The sequence below is a fragment of the Harpia harpyja genome, chromosome 1, assembly GCF_026419915.1.
Source record: "Harpia harpyja isolate bHarHar1 chromosome 1, bHarHar1 primary haplotype, whole genome shotgun sequence".
Lineage (NCBI taxonomy): Eukaryota > Metazoa > Chordata > Aves > Accipitriformes > Accipitridae > Harpia > Harpia harpyja.
The window spans coordinates 53,651,839-53,668,967 of record NC_068940.1 but is presented as its reverse complement, the minus strand read 5'-3'; the positions used below and the strand labels follow the sequence as shown (position 1 = coordinate 53,668,967).

The following is a 17,129-nucleotide window of genomic DNA, read 5'->3' as shown; positions in this document are numbered from 1 at the left end:
GAGTTATACTGAAGAAGACCAGGGTCTTCAAATAAAAGAACTTCTTATGCCCCAAATGTCCCAGGCTGAGTATCACAAGCGCAACCAGAAAGAATGTGAATATTAAACTCATTATACTTCAGCTTTTCCCATTTACATGTTCCTTTGCTGAGCCAGCAATTTGGCAGCCTAAAACTGAGAGCAAATTGCTGTGGTGCAGGCAGACAAGCATACAAGGAAATGTCCTAGGTGTTCAATATTGGGGGGTACTTTTGATGAGATTCCTGTGATCACGATCTCTCACAGGTTTGGGCTGTGTTCACCTGACAACAAATACAAGCATCTGCTTGACCTTGACTGAGTTTCCAGTCCCATGGCCAACGTAAAGGCTGGCAGATAGAACAAAAGCCATCAGGACTTCTCTCTGCAACGTCGCTAAAATACTCCCGTTCAGAGACACTTAACAACTCAGAAACCCAGGAAAACCTGTTCAAACTCTCTGACCACCCATAAAACTAGAGCTAACTTTGCATGGCAGGTGATGCTGGTTTGCAACTCTCCGGGGCTAAAACCAGACCTGAGCTTACCCAACCCAAGGCTTACTCAAGTGAGAGAAGTGCCAGGAGACACAAGGTTGTGTGTGACTCGGGGCTCCTGGCACAGTCGGGGTTAGTGAATTGCAGAAGACTTTGTGGTACCAGAAAGTCACTTTATTCAGGAAAGGGAAAAAAAATCCCACCTTTCCTCCCCATGTCAGGCAAGATCTCTTTTATCATCTGGACTGCAGATGAGAGCTCTGATCCTGTCCCCTCCGGCACAGAGATAATGCTCCAGTTCAGCTCTCCTCCTGCTACGGCTGGAACATGCTAAAAACTGCCTCTGATCTACTGTGATCAGCTTCGTGATGCTTCTTTGATACAAAACCCCCATTTCCACTACAAAAAAATAACACAGCTGTAGTTCCAGCAACATTCTTTAAAGTCAAAAGCAGACGTTACCTGGACTGATCAAAATCAGTGGGCTAGGAAGTATATTCACCACTCAGGTTCTGGTGATAGACCTGGCTTCACATTCAACACTTCTCTTACAGCACAGTCCTTCGATACAAAATCAGCTCAGATCCAAATAAGGAGGGGACTGAACAAATAAAGCAGCAGAAAAAGCACCCAGGGAAACCAGTGTATGTACTCTTCTAAGTTGGTAAATACACATAAATAAAGCCAATCCACTCTCTGTAAACTGTAATAAGTATTGCAAAACTAGAAAAAACCCCCAGTGAATTCTCCCCCATCCTCATTTATAGCCAAGCTTTTAGAAAAATCTTATATACTGCAAACCTCCCTAGGAAGAAACAACCAGCAAAGTGCTAATTAACATTCTTTCTAGTTCATGTTGATTGTAAAATGTTTAAAAGAGGAACAGCTTTCTGTGGGGCTTTACACTGAAGAGGGGGAGACAAAGAAGAGAGACTGCATGACCTGCATTATCTGTGGAATTTCTCCCTCCAGAAGAAATAAGCAGGCTTTTACAAAGTCAGATCACAAAAAGCCATCATTAACCAGATGTCAGTACTCAGGCACGACTTTAATCCGGTAAGTCACCGAGAGAGCACACAGATTTTATTTTGCACCAAATCTCCGTGTTTGGATTCTGGTGAAGGTCACGGAAAAATACATGCTTGTTCAGCAATGCCCTCGTAGAGGTTTTTTTTCAAAGCATAAGTGGGACAACCTGGCTAGAGAACTGCCTTAGCTAGTGACCTGCACTGTACCATTGTTCCTTGATGACATGTAAAAAGCCTCATTGCCATGCTGCAAAGCAGCACTGGCGCGTCCATGACATCTCAGTCACCAGAGAGGACTATGAAACACCCATGCCCAATAACACATTATTCTACACGGTGGGGTCTTCCAGCATATTTCAGTGCCCCCATCACCCCAGCGCCTGCGATCCTTTCTCCTGAAATCAATGGCACTGGAAAAGTACTTAGTGACCTTTCCGGACTTTGCCAACTTTTATTTTTCCAGAATCAATGTTTGAAGGCTGGACTGTTTGGAAATTCAGTTGCATGAACGATTTTGGGGTAGCAAGTGTGCCAATAATTCCTTTTTAAATTTTATATTACTTAAAATAGAAATTTCATACAGACTGGTTCAGCGCTGTGACCAGTCTTCTATCACCTTGAGTGACAGGGTGCAGAAAATGCCCTTTCCGTGTCGTGGATCTGTTTCTTGTTGTTTGTCCTGGGTCTGTCCCACTGGGTTTAGCAGATCTCCCAAATCTTCTTTGGCTCATCACTTCACGGAAGGACGACAGTGGCACCGTATCCATTTTAACGTGTGTGACGAATGCAGTGCAAGTTCCAATGTGACCGATCACCCGTTGGTGCCCTTCCTTCTCACTTCTCAAGTATCCCCTCCCAGATTTAAAACTACCATACTATTTAGCTACTGAACTCTTCAAGGGCATGCAATCTCTGGGAACATTTTATACCACCTTCAGCATAAAGATGCATCTGTACCATGACACAAGTAGCAACCGTTAAAGAAAGGAGAGGCATCTGTGCTAAGTTATTTTAAAAAGGCATGGTAACAGGTTACAGCCTGTGCATCAGTATCAGTCCCATCTAGGCACAGACCAAACCTGTGAGTCACAACTATCGTTAAGACAAATGGCAACCGTACTTCAGAGCAGGTCAACCTTACACGAAATGTCGGCAGCCATCAGGACAACCGCACAGGTCCACAGCTGGCACCTCTGCCATCTTCCAAACGTACACTGTCCAGGACGTTAGGCTCCATCAGACTTTCTGCATCCTCTCCCTTCCTCCCTTTTCCACCACCTTTCTTCTATCTGCTTGACCACACTGAATTTCAACTCACTGTAAACACACTGGTGTGAATTCCAACCAAAGACTTTTTGTGCAATTGCTGTTCGCTACCTTTCCTTTTTTAGCCTGTAGAAGTCCATTCCTTATTTTGATTTTTGCCTGAATCACCGAGTGACATCTGCAATTCACTTCCTCCGGCAAGAGCAAATACCCACCAGTGCTAACAGCAATAAACACTGTGGGCTGCTGCTCAGCCCTGGAGTGACTGCAGCTTTTGTTTAAAGGCACCGAAGGGCTGCTGGGCTTGCAACATCTTTCTTCATCCTTGCAAATTTTAAAAGTTTTTATTTACATCAAACATGTCACCTTTCCCCCAAAGAAAAACTGTTCAAATGGTTCCACAGGGTGTGTTAAACTTTTATATAGAGGAAAAAAAAAGCAGGACTGTGCTGTGCTACAGATTTTACTTTAAAGGATCTCTTTCACAGTCCTTTTAGGGCCTTCTGAACAGGAGTTTTATGAATTTATAACAACATATATGTCAGGCAGACACTGGAATTCAAATTATTTTAACTCCAGCTAAAGGCCTGTGTCTGAATGTCTGAATGCATTCCTTCGTGGTTGAGATTTTTGGAGTCTTAAAACTGCAAAGACCATATCTCCATTATAAATATTCCATTTCTTAGTCATTCTTGTGTCAAAGGACTGCTGGAGAGAAAATCTGCACGAGCGTGGTCCAGGAGGAAGCAGAAATCAGAAGAGTTTTGTTGCCGAAGCAGGGATGTGTAGAGCCAAATCGGCTCGCTGAGCCTGGCATCTCTGTTACGTAGCCACATCTTTGGTACCAAAAATGCATAAAACCAATATGAGTATTGGTATTGCTTAGCTAGTACTCACACTGCAATGTGATCTGTCTTGATCATAGTTGCTTAGGATCTAGTGGACTTAGTTACTGTTACGGGGGTGATTTTTGTTGGTTTCCTTTTAATCTAATACAGAGTCTGGATGACTGCTGGGCTGGCGGGTTAATACAGACCTCTGTATTTGCCTAGCTGGTTGTTATTGCCGACTTCTTAACTGTCAGAATGGCTCATAAATGGCTGGCTTATTGGACTACTTCATTTAATGGCTGTTAAAGAAAAGACAGTCTTACATAATGAACCCTGTAATTGTTTCTTTGGAAACCCGTTTTCAAGCATTTGCTAAATACAATAAACATCTCCATGTGGATGTAACAGCAATGCAGTGTACACATAACATGGTTAAAATGAGGCATGAGAATGGCTTTGTGTTTTATGAAAGTCTGATTGATTTTTAGAAACCTGACAGCTATTTCCACTTAATGAACCCCTCAGAAAAAAAAGAAAATTTTGATTCAAGTTTTACGATCTAGGCACTACAAGAACTAGGAGTAGAGGCAAAAAGCATGCTGTCTGCCTTCCCCATTGCTGCATTTCTAGCAGTTGACTCATTGCTTTCTCGAATCCCCTGAAAGTCTCTGAGATGGCTCCTGTGTAGGAAGTAACATCCATTCTGTTCTGCGCAGAAACAACCACCAGCACTTTGCTGAAGTTGAACCTCTCATGTATGAGCCAACACAAATATGCCAGCGAGGAAGGAGGATCCTGGCTAAGGCAGGGCTTGCCTGAATAATCTGACCTTTTTCTTGGCTTGACTCTGAAAGGTATGTGAAATATATCAAACCACCCCGTTCTGGCTACCTGCTGTGCCCAAGGCCATTGGCCCGCGCTAAAGAAATCCTTTTTTAAATTAACACTCTGTAGAAACATTTTCTTACAACTTAAAATGTTAGTTAATGGTAGGGTACCCAAACATGAGATATAGGGAGCAAAGGCTGACTGTAGCACACCTGAACATTTGGTATAGCACATACTCAGGGCAGTTGTTTAGTCCTGCATTTAGCCAATCCAACTTTCCAATAGGATATATTCCTGAGGCTGACACTAAAACCCATGCGCCTTACATCATTTACATCCTGTTACAATCATTTAGTTCTTCTGTGCTTCCTTCTCATTCTCCCAGAGAATACGGACAAACAGCACCTTACCGTGACTCGGTAAGAAACTTTAATTCTGCGCATTTCTCCACATTGAAATGAAGATTTAGCAGCAACCTGATTTTAATAACGTTTCTTCCCCACCATTACATGAGATTTAAATAACTAGTATTTTTGAATTGGTTTCATCTCAAAAGATTCCAGTTCCCTTTTACAGCCCAGCAGAGCCTTTGCTATTCTTGCACTAAGAAGTTGATAAGGGCAGTTCTGGGAGACAGAAAGGCCTTTTTAATGGTTCGTCCCTGGAGATGCTTGATGCCAAGTTCACTTTGAAGAACTAGCTCGTGGACTTCTTCAAAATTGCGGGCTGCTTGCTGAGGCACAAAAACTGTGCCACAAGCTTTGTTATTGATCTGAAAAAGAGACATGAAAACAAGAAAAAACAGAAGTTACTAGACTGATTTATACAATTTCATTTCCCAAATCCAATCCATCTCGTTACACGGGGAGGGGGGGAAAGTGGATCAAACTCTTTTCTCCAACACCAAACTTTCTACGTAGAGGGTAAAATGCTCCATACCTCCTGTCCATCTACCAGAAAATAAGAGAATGAAATTCTGACTCATGATACTCAAGGAAAATTGAGAAGTGGCCAAAGGAAGTCTTAGTTTTGAAGATAGCAAGCAGCATGTGACTATGCAATGCGGCAATCTTTTAAGTTTAAAAATGCAATAGTTACACAAGCTGAATAATGAGAGTGAACATAATGGTTTGTTAGGTGGGAATCCTGGTTTGTACATACTTCTAGGCTGCAATTTGGATTCTTTAGAGCTAAGTGATTCCTTGCAGAGATTCAAATGCAGGATTTATTAAAATAAAAATATTTGTGGCTGAAAAGATATCTGAAAGATTCATCATCGCTCATTTTTAGAAAAATAGGCTTTAACTCATTCTATGTTGCATTCGTACTAAACGCATGATTCATTAAGCCAACACTGACCACAAAGACGACAACCACCATAAGGTAATGCTTTCCTGTGTGCGACTGGTTTTCAGAGCAGCTTCCATACTGGTTTGGCATCAGCAGGGCAGAATCATGTAAGTAAAACTGAGTAAGGCCTTCAGTGGCCTTAATTTACAAAATGGTCTTACAAATCCTTTCTGTCATCCAGGAAGAGTAGATAACAGACAGAGACTACAGAGCCTTACTGAGTACCTTTCTGGAATTGGCATAAAATTCATTATTACAAAAGCTTTCATATTTATATGGAATACTTTCAGTGGATTAATGAAAATAATATCAATCCCACATTTTAGCAAATGAAATAATTTGAATTTTTTAATCCAGCTCAATCAAATCACTTGCATAAAAATCTGCTGCAGGTACTGCAGATCTTTGACCTTTAGACATCATTGTAATGAGTTTTCAGTCATCTAAAAGGAACATAAGTTGCTTCATACAGCTTGGACACAAAAATGCACACAGCTTGGTTTTCACCTGGATTTTGTCTAGGATACATGTATGCAACATACCACGAATGAGAAAGACCTACTTCACTTAGTTTGTACTTTATTGAAAATAAAATAATCTGTGCAATTCTCTAAGTGAGGAAGTTGGGACAGATTTTTAAGGAACAAGATGAAGTCTCAAATGCAGCTGGGATGAGTCATTTCTGGTTTTTTACTAGACTTGACATTAATTTGCAGTGATAATGTAGGTCGGCTTTTAACTATTCCTACATGCATCCATAACGTGGTATCATAAAAGGCTGGCTGTGTTAAACTTCGCCTTTAGCACCTGGTGCAAAGTAAATCCCTTGAAAAACACAGAAGAGTTCATTTTTAAAGCTTTTGTAAAAAATAAATACAAGTAGTTCTTTTTGACAGGGCACTTCAGAGAAGAAATGCATTCCACAGGAAAAAGAAAACAGTAAAATCCAAACAGATACAGTTTTAGTGAGTATATAAAGCCAAATTGTCAGCTCGCTGCTAGGACACACAGCCTACAGTTCAAAACTATGCCTGCTTAGTTAAAATGTCATTCACTGTCCTCCATGATGCAAATTAATATGTCCCAGAGGATGGATGTTGGCAGGGGGAAACTTGCCACAACTAGCCTATTTGGTGCCGTTCTCAACAGAAGAGCCAAGCAGTCTAAATCAACTTAGTAAATAAATGACTGCTAGCGGTTGTGTTTTCCTAGAAAGGTCGAGAAGCCTGGGCGACCTGACACTGTGTACCTTCCCACAGCATCTCTCCTGATCTTCCCACACCACACTGCGAGCTGAGTCCAAAAATCCTATCCAACGGCAGACTGGTTATGATTTCAGCACATGTTTGCAGCATGGCTTTCATTATATCGTAGGTATCGTGATGCAAAGTCAAATGTATTAACACCATTCTTAAAAGAAGCATCTGCAGATTTAATCACACACTGTGTGTAACAAGCATCCTATTCACATATTCTTTTAGTTGAGGGGTTAGATTCTCAGCAGGACAAATATCTTCTGCTATGCCTCCGTCTCTCTCTCTGTATCTCCCTAGACCAGCATAACCCTCGGCCGCTCCAGGTAAACATGCCAGCACAAGAAACTTGGGTGCTGGCAGCCTTGTTTCTCTGAAAAACCATGGCAAACTGCAAGAGGAGAAATAAATGAGGCTTGGGTCCTTTCCTCCCAAGGAAGGAAGCTGTTGCTTTTTCTTTTCTTCTTTTTTTTTTTTTTTTTTTTTTTTAACATTTGACATTTTAGACTATTTTGGTTCTAGAAGGAGCTAGAGGGAACTGGAGAGGTTATGAAGGATGAAATGAAATCACAAAAGACTGAAAAATAAGCACCTGGAGGCTGCAGAGAGGAATTTTTAGTTCAACTCAAATATTTTTTTACCATTGATGCATAATCCTTCTGAGAAGTAAAGGAAAATAAAAATCTGTGCACTGTTAGGCCTTCTTCATACGCCAAAGCAAGAAACATGACACCAACTTTGTTTTATAAAAACATCAGTCATAAGACCACAGCTGCTAACAGTTCTGCACCACCTAGAAAATGTGAGGAATGCTAGTCAGAAGCATGTCCATAGGATAAAATGCACACTACATTCAGGTCAGATTTTTTACAGCATTAACAATATATGGTACGATTAAAAACATTCAACTTTGCAGTAACATTTAGAGTAACAGATACCATGCATATCCAGTGAATTTAAACGTCCGTCTTGTAGGCAATCTGTATTGTATCAGCCAAGGATGCAGTGAGTTGGTTGCTTTTGCTGCTTTGGGTTAAATATGGAAAGCCATAACTCCAGCACAGACAGGAAATAATGAAGTATTTTGTGTCAAGAGAAATAAAACCATAATGTCTCAGCAGGCAAATCCCTGAGGCAGTTTGATGTCTTGAGAAGAATAGGGTTGTGGCCCAAAGACTCAGTTTGACTGTGCAGCCTTGTGAAGAGACACTGCCTCTTTGCAACTAACCAATTCATCCATATGTTGAGTGTTTCTTGGTTTAATGAGGGCAATTTATTTTTACAGCCATACAAAAAACTACAGTGTTCACAAGACTTTAAAATATTCACATTTATGGTGACTTCTCCCTGCTCCTCCATATTTCCCTTTTGCCTTACTCTCACGGCAGAAAGCCAGGCACACCCCCTAGGCACTATTTTTAAGAATTATTCCCAGTTCAAAAAACGAACTTGTCTCTCTGGTCTTCCAGACCTCACTTTCTCAGAACTAAGGAAGGTGTTTACATACATCATATTCTTCCATGAATATATGGCTGAGAACACAGGGGTTGCTTTTTCTCTTATTACAAGACTTCTACTCAAGGCTATGGCTTTGACAAAGTCAACCAGGAAAAGAAACAAAAATAATTTTCATAACAGTTGTTTAAAGCAAAATTAATTTTTCTTTTTCTGGTTTCTTTAGGCATTTTCATGTTCAGTTGTGTAGTCTTAAAAACACTGAGTTCAGAAATTTCCCTGTATTGCTGAAGTTTTTATTTTAAAGATATGTTTAATAACGTTTGCTTTAACCACAATTGCAGAGAAGTTTCTATAATCACACAATTTCTCATTTATGACTTCCTTATAAACTGAACACTGGAGTTTAAGATGTTTGCTAGCTGTGCTTGAAGGTGAAGGTTTATTTTAAGCTTGAGCAAAGTGATCATACCTCAGTGAAGATTTTTGTGGATATATGACCTTTTTACCTGTATAAATAAATGCTTATCACTTAAAGCAAGCAAGCAAGCAAGCAATAAACCCACAGTAAATATTAGGCTAAGTCTGCTATTAACCCCAGCTGGCACTTAAGTCCTTCTCCTTGGTTTGGGAAAACATGACAATTGAAAATTTCCTCAAAAAATACATACTCTGTGGCCTCTGCTAAGTAGGTATGTTGAACGTTAGAAAATTTAGTGTTTTAGCAGCATTTCTCATTCTATTCAAGTGGACCAACTGAGAGATCTAGCAAGATATGCAATTATTTGCAAAGATACTTTGATTACAAAAACCTACAGCAACATGACTTCCCCTAAATCCAGCCAATCTCTTCCCTCCTCAAAAAAATCCAGCTGAACAAAAATAACCAAACTGCCTTACTACTTCTACCCAAAGGAGCTAACACAATAAAATACAGATGAAATGCATTGCTTCTGTTTCTCTTTTACACACACACAGAGGGAACATGCAGTTTTACATGACCAAATGACATTTCTTCTAGAGGCTCCGTCTCTTTCAATATCCAGAAACACAAAAAGAGTTTAAGTTGAAACATTTAATTTAATTTAAAACATTTACGTTTAGAATGTCTGCATGGTATATTAAAGGTTATTCTTTGGTGAATAGTGAAAAAGGCAGGAGTCCTGCAGATCTAATAGTATGCAACTATGAAATTACAGACCATCATAATGCCTAAGCATGAAGAACTTGAATGCAAATTGACCAGGAGTCAGCTGATGGAAGAGCGGAGACACTACTCATGGATCCCACGCCCTTGGCTCCAGGCAGTCCCTCTATGGCCTGCAGTGGCACTTGCTGCTACTGTGCGCTATTGAATGATAAACGATGGCTGGGAGCATGCTGAATACAGGCTAGTTAACTAGAGATGTGGGAAAAAAGACAGTGACCTACACTGTGCATGTGCGCACACACACGATGGAGAATTACCGGTTGACTATATGTAGTTATATGTACACTCTTCTACTGAACTGCTAGCTCTTTCCCTAGACCACAAAGGTGTTAGAGCTCAAAGAGAAACCGGAATGCAGTTATAACATTACCAAAGATACCTGTTTTTCTTCAACCTCATTCCTGCAAATGTGCTCTGCTGAAATGTGCCAGAAGTTCGTCCCGAGGCAGATGGGAAACATAATTTGGGAAAAATCACAGCAACTTAACCCAGCTTATGATAGGTTGTATTAGGCAACCAAAGCACTACAGGTACCACAAGAAATGTCACCTAATTACACGTTTTTGTACAGGGCCAAGTTCCTAAATGCACTGTTTGGCAAAAAATCTGGAGGGACCTGTATTTTGATCGTAGTTTTGACTGTACTGTCCTTGCCCACAGCCCTTCATCGGTCAAATCTCCACAGGTACTAATATTCAGTCACTCAAAAATATTTATATTTAGATTGTCTCCCTTCCAGATTTGCTACATTTTTTCATTTAGGAAACCATTTTAATTACTCAGCACAACAGTAAATGCAGCTTCTATTCTAGCTGACCTTTCACTGAGCCACGTAAAAAGGGAACTGACTTCCACCAGAGCACAAATTTTGTCATCCTCTGAGCTCATAATGCATTAGTTGGCCACCACTGAAAATACATGAAAACGCTCATACCAGAACAGACATCTCCACAACATCTGATGGCTGAAGGAACTCTGGGTCTACTTTGGGCCAGGACTGATGCAGCACATCAGCATCCCAGTGATGATGAGTACAAAGTTTATTCTGCATATGTGCCAAACCTGGAAAATGAAACCAGTCAAACATTTAGCTGTACTGTAACCAGAACATTCGATCTTTGGAATTCGTTTGATAAATAAGAACAGAATAAAGTTGACTTTAAAAGCAAGTCCCTTTGGAGGAAATAACATTGTTTAGATTAGCATAGAGCACGTTATAAACAGAAAGATATATATCTTTGAAGTGCTTGTTTTATGCCATGTGTAGGGATGCTAACATGAACAATGTGGGCCCATTTTAGATTTGCATTAGCACTTCATAACTTTGCCAAAAGCACAGAAGACCACTGTTTATTACTTTAAATTGTAATACTGCAACACAAGCTGACCTCTACTTCTGGAAGTCAATCATAATACTGAATTTTTTTTCAATAAAACCACCAGTTTCATTAAAATTTTACTAACAACTCAATCAAAATGATAAACAATTATGGCTTATTATTTTACCATCTGTAATATGCTGGGTAGTTTCTAAATTTGCAAGTCAAGTTACTTGCAAGATTTTCTCATATTTTGTGAAGTATCTATTTTCTCACAAATTAAAGGTGCTACATAAGAATACCTTGCACAGCTTGCTTTCCTTCTTATGAGACGTACATTCTGAAACACTTTATCCTTCGATTTTATTTAAAAAAACTCCTAAAATGGCTATAAGTGCTCTCCTTTTATTAAATAGGCTTTGCTCTTCCCAAGACAATTCATTCCTGATTTGTTTGACTAATAGGAGAATAGGATGCAATTCATTCTGAAGCTGCATTCTTTAACTGAATAAAAGCTTCTGAGTGGCATTTATGTTGCTGTTTACTCCAGCTGTATGACAAAATAAAAAGATTTCACTTAACAAGAGGCTGTCAGATATGATCAATATTGATGATGATTGCTCTTGTGATTCTCACAAAGCCAGGGGATTTTTAAATTAAAAACATTCTCTGTGTATGAATAAGAATACAGACTAAAACTTTTTGTAAGCACAGGCTTCATCCAGAACTGCAAAATGTATGTGAAATCTCATCTGGTTTAGGGCAACTCCAGCAAGAGCATGAAGAAAACCCATCAACACAAGATCCACCGTTGAGACTGAGGTACCTGAAGCTGTTCAAAAACACAGCACAACGGCAGACCTAGGAGCAAAACCAACCACACGTAATACATACGTGAATTTACCTAGCTGGATTGTTTAGGTTAAGACTGGGAATAACAGCAGACAGAGACATAAAGAGAACGCAACTTCCTCCAGAAAAATCTGCCAGATTTTTGTCAGCGCTTTTTCAGACAAAGCACTTTGGTAAAATGACACACAGCCTTGTTATTTGCTGAATGATTCAGCAAGGGGCACTGGGGTGGACCGATGGGAGCTATTTCTAATGGCAAGCAAGAATGTGCACATTTCCTAAGAATAACAACTAAGCCACAATCTTATTCAGTAAATAATTGATTAAAACACTTCAGTGGATCTGGTTTTGTGTATTTTTTTCTCTTGCAACAGTAGCTCAGAAACTGAAAGAGTAAAAGATAGGAACTCAAGCAGAAAAAAAAAAAAATCTTTGCATTGGTGATTCATTATCACATTGACTTTAAAGACAACAGCTACTAGATTCTTCCCTTTTTGGCTTCTGAACAGCCAGATGAGCTCATTGCTTTCCAACTGATCACATGCCTTGTGGCAGAATCATGCATACTCGCCACTCCTTATTTTCCTGTTGAAATGGATTCTTCAAAATATTTAAAAACCACTTTCTGATATAAGTCAAGAGCTTTGTATCTACTAAAGCAAAACCAGTGTCACTCTTAATCCCTGTGGAAGCTGTCAGTCCTAACACACCTACTAATAAAAAAAAATTAAAATGTATTCTGAAGCAGATAAAGTGTGACTAAGCACAATGTCGATCCTTTGTTTCGTTTTCTTGCTACAAAATGAGCCATGAGCTCATCCGTATTAAAAAAAAAAAGTGCAAAAGTCAACAGAACTAGTTTCAGAAAACAGTTTGACAGGAAACCAAAATGAAGGTTTTAGTTATGTTGCCTGTTTGGCTTCCTGCCTTAATTCACATTTCGTGAGCTGTAGAACACAGAAAACACAATGATTTGGTTTGTATTTTCAAAATGCAACACACACAAGACCAGAAACTTCATTGCAATGATCCAGAATGGTGATGGTCCACTTGTCAGGACCCAGACAGAACCCTCCTCCAGACTTCCCACTTGATTCTGAGACACTACACAAAGGCACTGTTTGAGAAGTTAGAAACTGTCCATTTCACAGACTTTTATTGTGGAAACATTAAAAACGTGTTTTACTGTCTTATTGTACTGGAAAGTGCCTAGTAAAGTTCACTTTATGAAGCAGTGTGCATTTTGCTTTCTTTTTTTTTTGATGTATTTTGCTTTTATGGCTATAGATTCCCTTGCAGATGTAGGACAAAGCCAACTGAGTACATTTTTACTTACTGTAAGCTGCTTACTTATATGTATACATCTGTACAGCCATACAGGACAGATCAAACACAATACTTGTGCTCAATCTGAAGCCCTCATCCTGCTATTGAGATCTGCTTCAGTGGACTTCACTGACTAGCAAGCTAATATGAGAACAAGGTTTCCCTAACCAGTAACTCACAGCATTGGAGCCCAAGTTAAAACACCAAGTTAAATGTGTATTATGTTACTGTAAATGAGTGAGTTGAGAGAAGGAGAGGACAGAACAAGACTAACAACATTTCAGCTCATGGCAATGTTTTAGCAGCATTACATGAGTATTTCATAAGCATAATACTTCCCCTAAGGTGCTATTTGGCAGGGAAGAACAGATTCTCATATTAAAGAGATTTAAGAAGGAAGATGTGGAAGCAATCATGTATCAGCAAGGTGTTAGGACAGCACGGTAATTCTAGTCTTACAGAAAAAAAGCACTAGAAAAAGTTATCAGTAAAATTCCAGCAATAGTGCAACTAGTTGGACACAAAATTATGTAGGCAAGAGAAACAGATGTGATTATGGAGTAAACTGAGTAAGAGCTGGCATGGGACAAGCGCCGGCACAGAGAGGTTAACAAAGCAGAAAAGGCAAGGAGGACGGAAGTCTTAATGGGCATCAAAAAGGAAGTTAACGAAGGCAGCTGAAGCAACGCCAGATTCGGAGTTTAGGACAAGGGATCTCCTTGTGTTTCCTGTTAGAAAATCAGCGGGAGCAGTGTAAGGTGACTATGAGGGTGCGTTATCCAAATGCTGATACCTTTTGGATTTAGCAAAATCAAGCCAATAGAAATCTGTGTTAAGCAAAAATCCACCACACTATCAGACAAGCAGGTCAAGTTTTTAAACAGCTCAGAGTGGGAGTGTGTAAGGGTACGTGCAGACGCATTCTGGGTCAGTATCTTACTCCCCTGTGCAGCCTCTTCCAAGGACAGGATGGTTGCCAAGTTACTTTGTTACTTTGATATGCTTTTTTACTATTTAATGACTCTTCCTATTTGACAGATTCAGGCAAGCTGCATATCCAAAATACCTTTCTGCAGCCCAGGAGGAATATGTCTGTCAGTCATATGTGAAATGGTCTGCAATCTCAAAGAAATGACAGCAAGACAGTAACAGCTGTTTCCAGACAGCTCTGAGAAAAACCGTTATTATACTACTGGTATAGTAGTACAGAACTGGGTTAAGTCAGGAAAACTTACATGTACTCAATACAGTACCAGGGGATTCATTTTATGTTTCCTAGTGAGAGCTGTGGAGCACCAAGCTGGGTTGTGAAAAGCCTGGGTTACTAAAAGCTAACTCTAGAATCTGTTTCCAATACAGCAAACTCCACGTGAATCCTTTTAACCTTCTGAAAATAATCTGCCTTCCTCCATTTGTACGAACTTACTATCCTTCACTTTGGGTTATTACTCTTGGAGGAAAAAAATATTTAATTCCAAATTGTGTTTCTTCTTGGATTTGTGAAGGGGGGTTTCTGCATTCAGATTTTCAATTAAAATCTGCAACATCAATTAGCTTCTAGTCAGCTCTATTCTTTACAGAAGCCTTCTTCAGCAAGGACTGAATTCAAAGAAATTCTTGCAAAAGAGCTATTGCGGTGACAGTTAAAATGCTGCCAAGACAATTACACCATTACAAATTCCAATAATTATATTTAATTTCAATATATCTTATGTTTATCATCAGTATATATCTTTCATGTGCCATATCTAATAAAAATTTAACAACTCACAATAAGCAGTTTCATATCCTTGTCTGAACAGCACAATACTGTACTACTACAAACTAAAAAAACCCCAAAATGTCTCAAATGGTGTCTGTATATTCCTCAGATACAAGGTTTCAGGAAGGAAACAGATTTCCTCATCCTGTTAGTGTTCATAAACTGCCAAGATATCAGCCGGATGAACTCTTCCCACACTGAGGGGCTACAGTCGCTTTTTATGTTGTTAAGTGATAAACCAGTGTATTCACTGCACAGTTAAGACCATTAGGTTGACACACCAAAATACTGAAAACTGTTCCTCCTCTAAGCGGGAGAAAGAGCTCCTTCACAAACAAAATACCGGGTTATCATTGTTCAGCTGCTGAAAGGTGAGGCACTGCTCAAAGAGCATTCAAGCAGCTTTTCCTTCACTCAAACTGGAAATATGTACTGCCAATACTGAAGTACGCTCTTCAGCCAGCTCACAAAGAGACCAAACTCTTCATTTCTACCTGATGCATGAAAACAAGAAGGTCAAATACAAACTAAACCCCATGGGAGAATAATTCTTCATCTGCAGAAGAACAAAACTTGCTGTACCTTGAATCTATCTCATTTTACTTTAATTATACTTAAAAGTTGCACATTACATCAGAAGCATCCTCAGGATATCAAACTGCAGTTCTGAGTTTGCAAAGTTCATCAACAAACTAACAAAGAAAACATAGTGGACTAAAAAGCTAAAATTTCAAATGAACTCTGATGCAACTCTTGCAAAGCACAATAGCATTACTACAATCAAAATTACTTATGTCACTGATGCTAGTCCTTACTTAAAATGTCAAAAAAGCATCTTTAATTAACACTCTAAAATAATCCTTGTAGTTTTCCTACTCTTTTCATTAGTTGGTAATCATTAAGATGGACTGGTTTGCAGTTAAATCCAGCTGTAAAGAACTTCTTTGCTAACCAAGAGGATACCTATATACACATTTATACACTTAGTTTTAATTTTTACAAGCTATTGTATTAGAAAACACTGTTTCACAATTTTTTTCTTTACATTTCATTGTCATCTATGTCAAATAGCTTTTAGATTGAAATGGAAATTAATTAAGATGCAAAAAAGCATTTTTTGCTATTTAAATATAAATGCATTCAGAAGGGAATTATTTAAGAAAATCTGTTAGATACTTAAAATTTATCATAACATGTTTTGCAGTTAAACATTGTTTTTTCGAGCAAAGGAGAATATTAATGTAATTACTGAATAAAACTAACAGTGTTAGATGGTTTTGGAAGTCAGAGCCTTTAAGATTTTAATATTTATAGATACTAGCCTCTTTTGCCTAGCTTTTTATTCCAAAACTAGAAAAGGAAGAAAGGTTGGCTGATTTTTTTCAATTTCCAGAACACCTGTCATTTAAACTGAAAAAAATACTATTTGCACCTGCGGAAGAGCTTCCAGTTGTCAAAAGTTATTTTATTACCTCCACAAAGCCTCATCTTAGCCAGAAAGTTCTATAGTTCTGTGGTTTAACTGCCTTCAAATCTTTGGCAGAATTAACTTAATACAATACCTTAAGTCAGGGTCTTATCGTAGGTTGTCATTATTTCGCATTTAGTTTTAAATTCTATCGTAATTTCTTCTTAAATGTTTCTTGACAATAATCAGTGATCAGAAAAGCATAAAAGGAGAGATTACAATGCAACATTAAAAGTATTATTCATCCTGTGAAGCACAATGCAAACAGTTGGAATTAATGAGAACGCTCTTTTCTTCTCTCTCTTTTAAGGCTGTAGTAAAATTAATATTAAGCATATGTCATTATGTAGTAAACACTTTCTAATGAGAAACACTAAAAAGAAAGCAAAACCCTTTTTCTTCAAAAAAAGCTTAAATACACAAGGAAGCATAATGTGGTTCAGAGTTAATCCAAGTCACTGTTCCTACCAGCCTTCCTACTCAACTGCAAAAGTATCTGTTTGATAATAACTACACGGCTTCCAAGTTTCCCAGTTTCATTTTCCCCTGTAAAAAGAAAAATGCTCCTGCTTTTAATCACTAAACAAAACAAAATGTAAAGGCTGCGTACAACTTATTTTAGAATGAAATGTCAGTATTTAATTATAAATACGTTGCTTATGTGTTG

The 17,129-nt window shown here is 38.8% G+C and overlaps 1 protein-coding gene across 2 annotated transcripts in view; it reads right to left on the bottom strand.

Moving 5' to 3' along the window:
- Window positions 1-4,873: 4,873 nt before the first annotated feature.
- LARS2 (leucyl-tRNA synthetase 2, mitochondrial) overlaps window positions 4,874-17,129 on the bottom strand; it is an 87,831-nt gene continuing 75,575 nt past the window's right edge. For both annotated transcript variants that reach the window (XM_052794657.1, XM_052794649.1), the window contains 2 exons: window positions 10,670-10,797; window positions 4,874-5,239 (listed from right to left, as the gene is read on the bottom strand). In XM_052794657.1, the coding sequence (XP_052650617.1) occupies window positions 5,060-5,239; window positions 10,670-10,797 (308 nt within the window). In that variant the 3' untranslated portion in view covers window positions 4,874-5,059. The remainder of the gene's footprint in view (window positions 5,240-10,669; window positions 10,798-17,129) is intronic.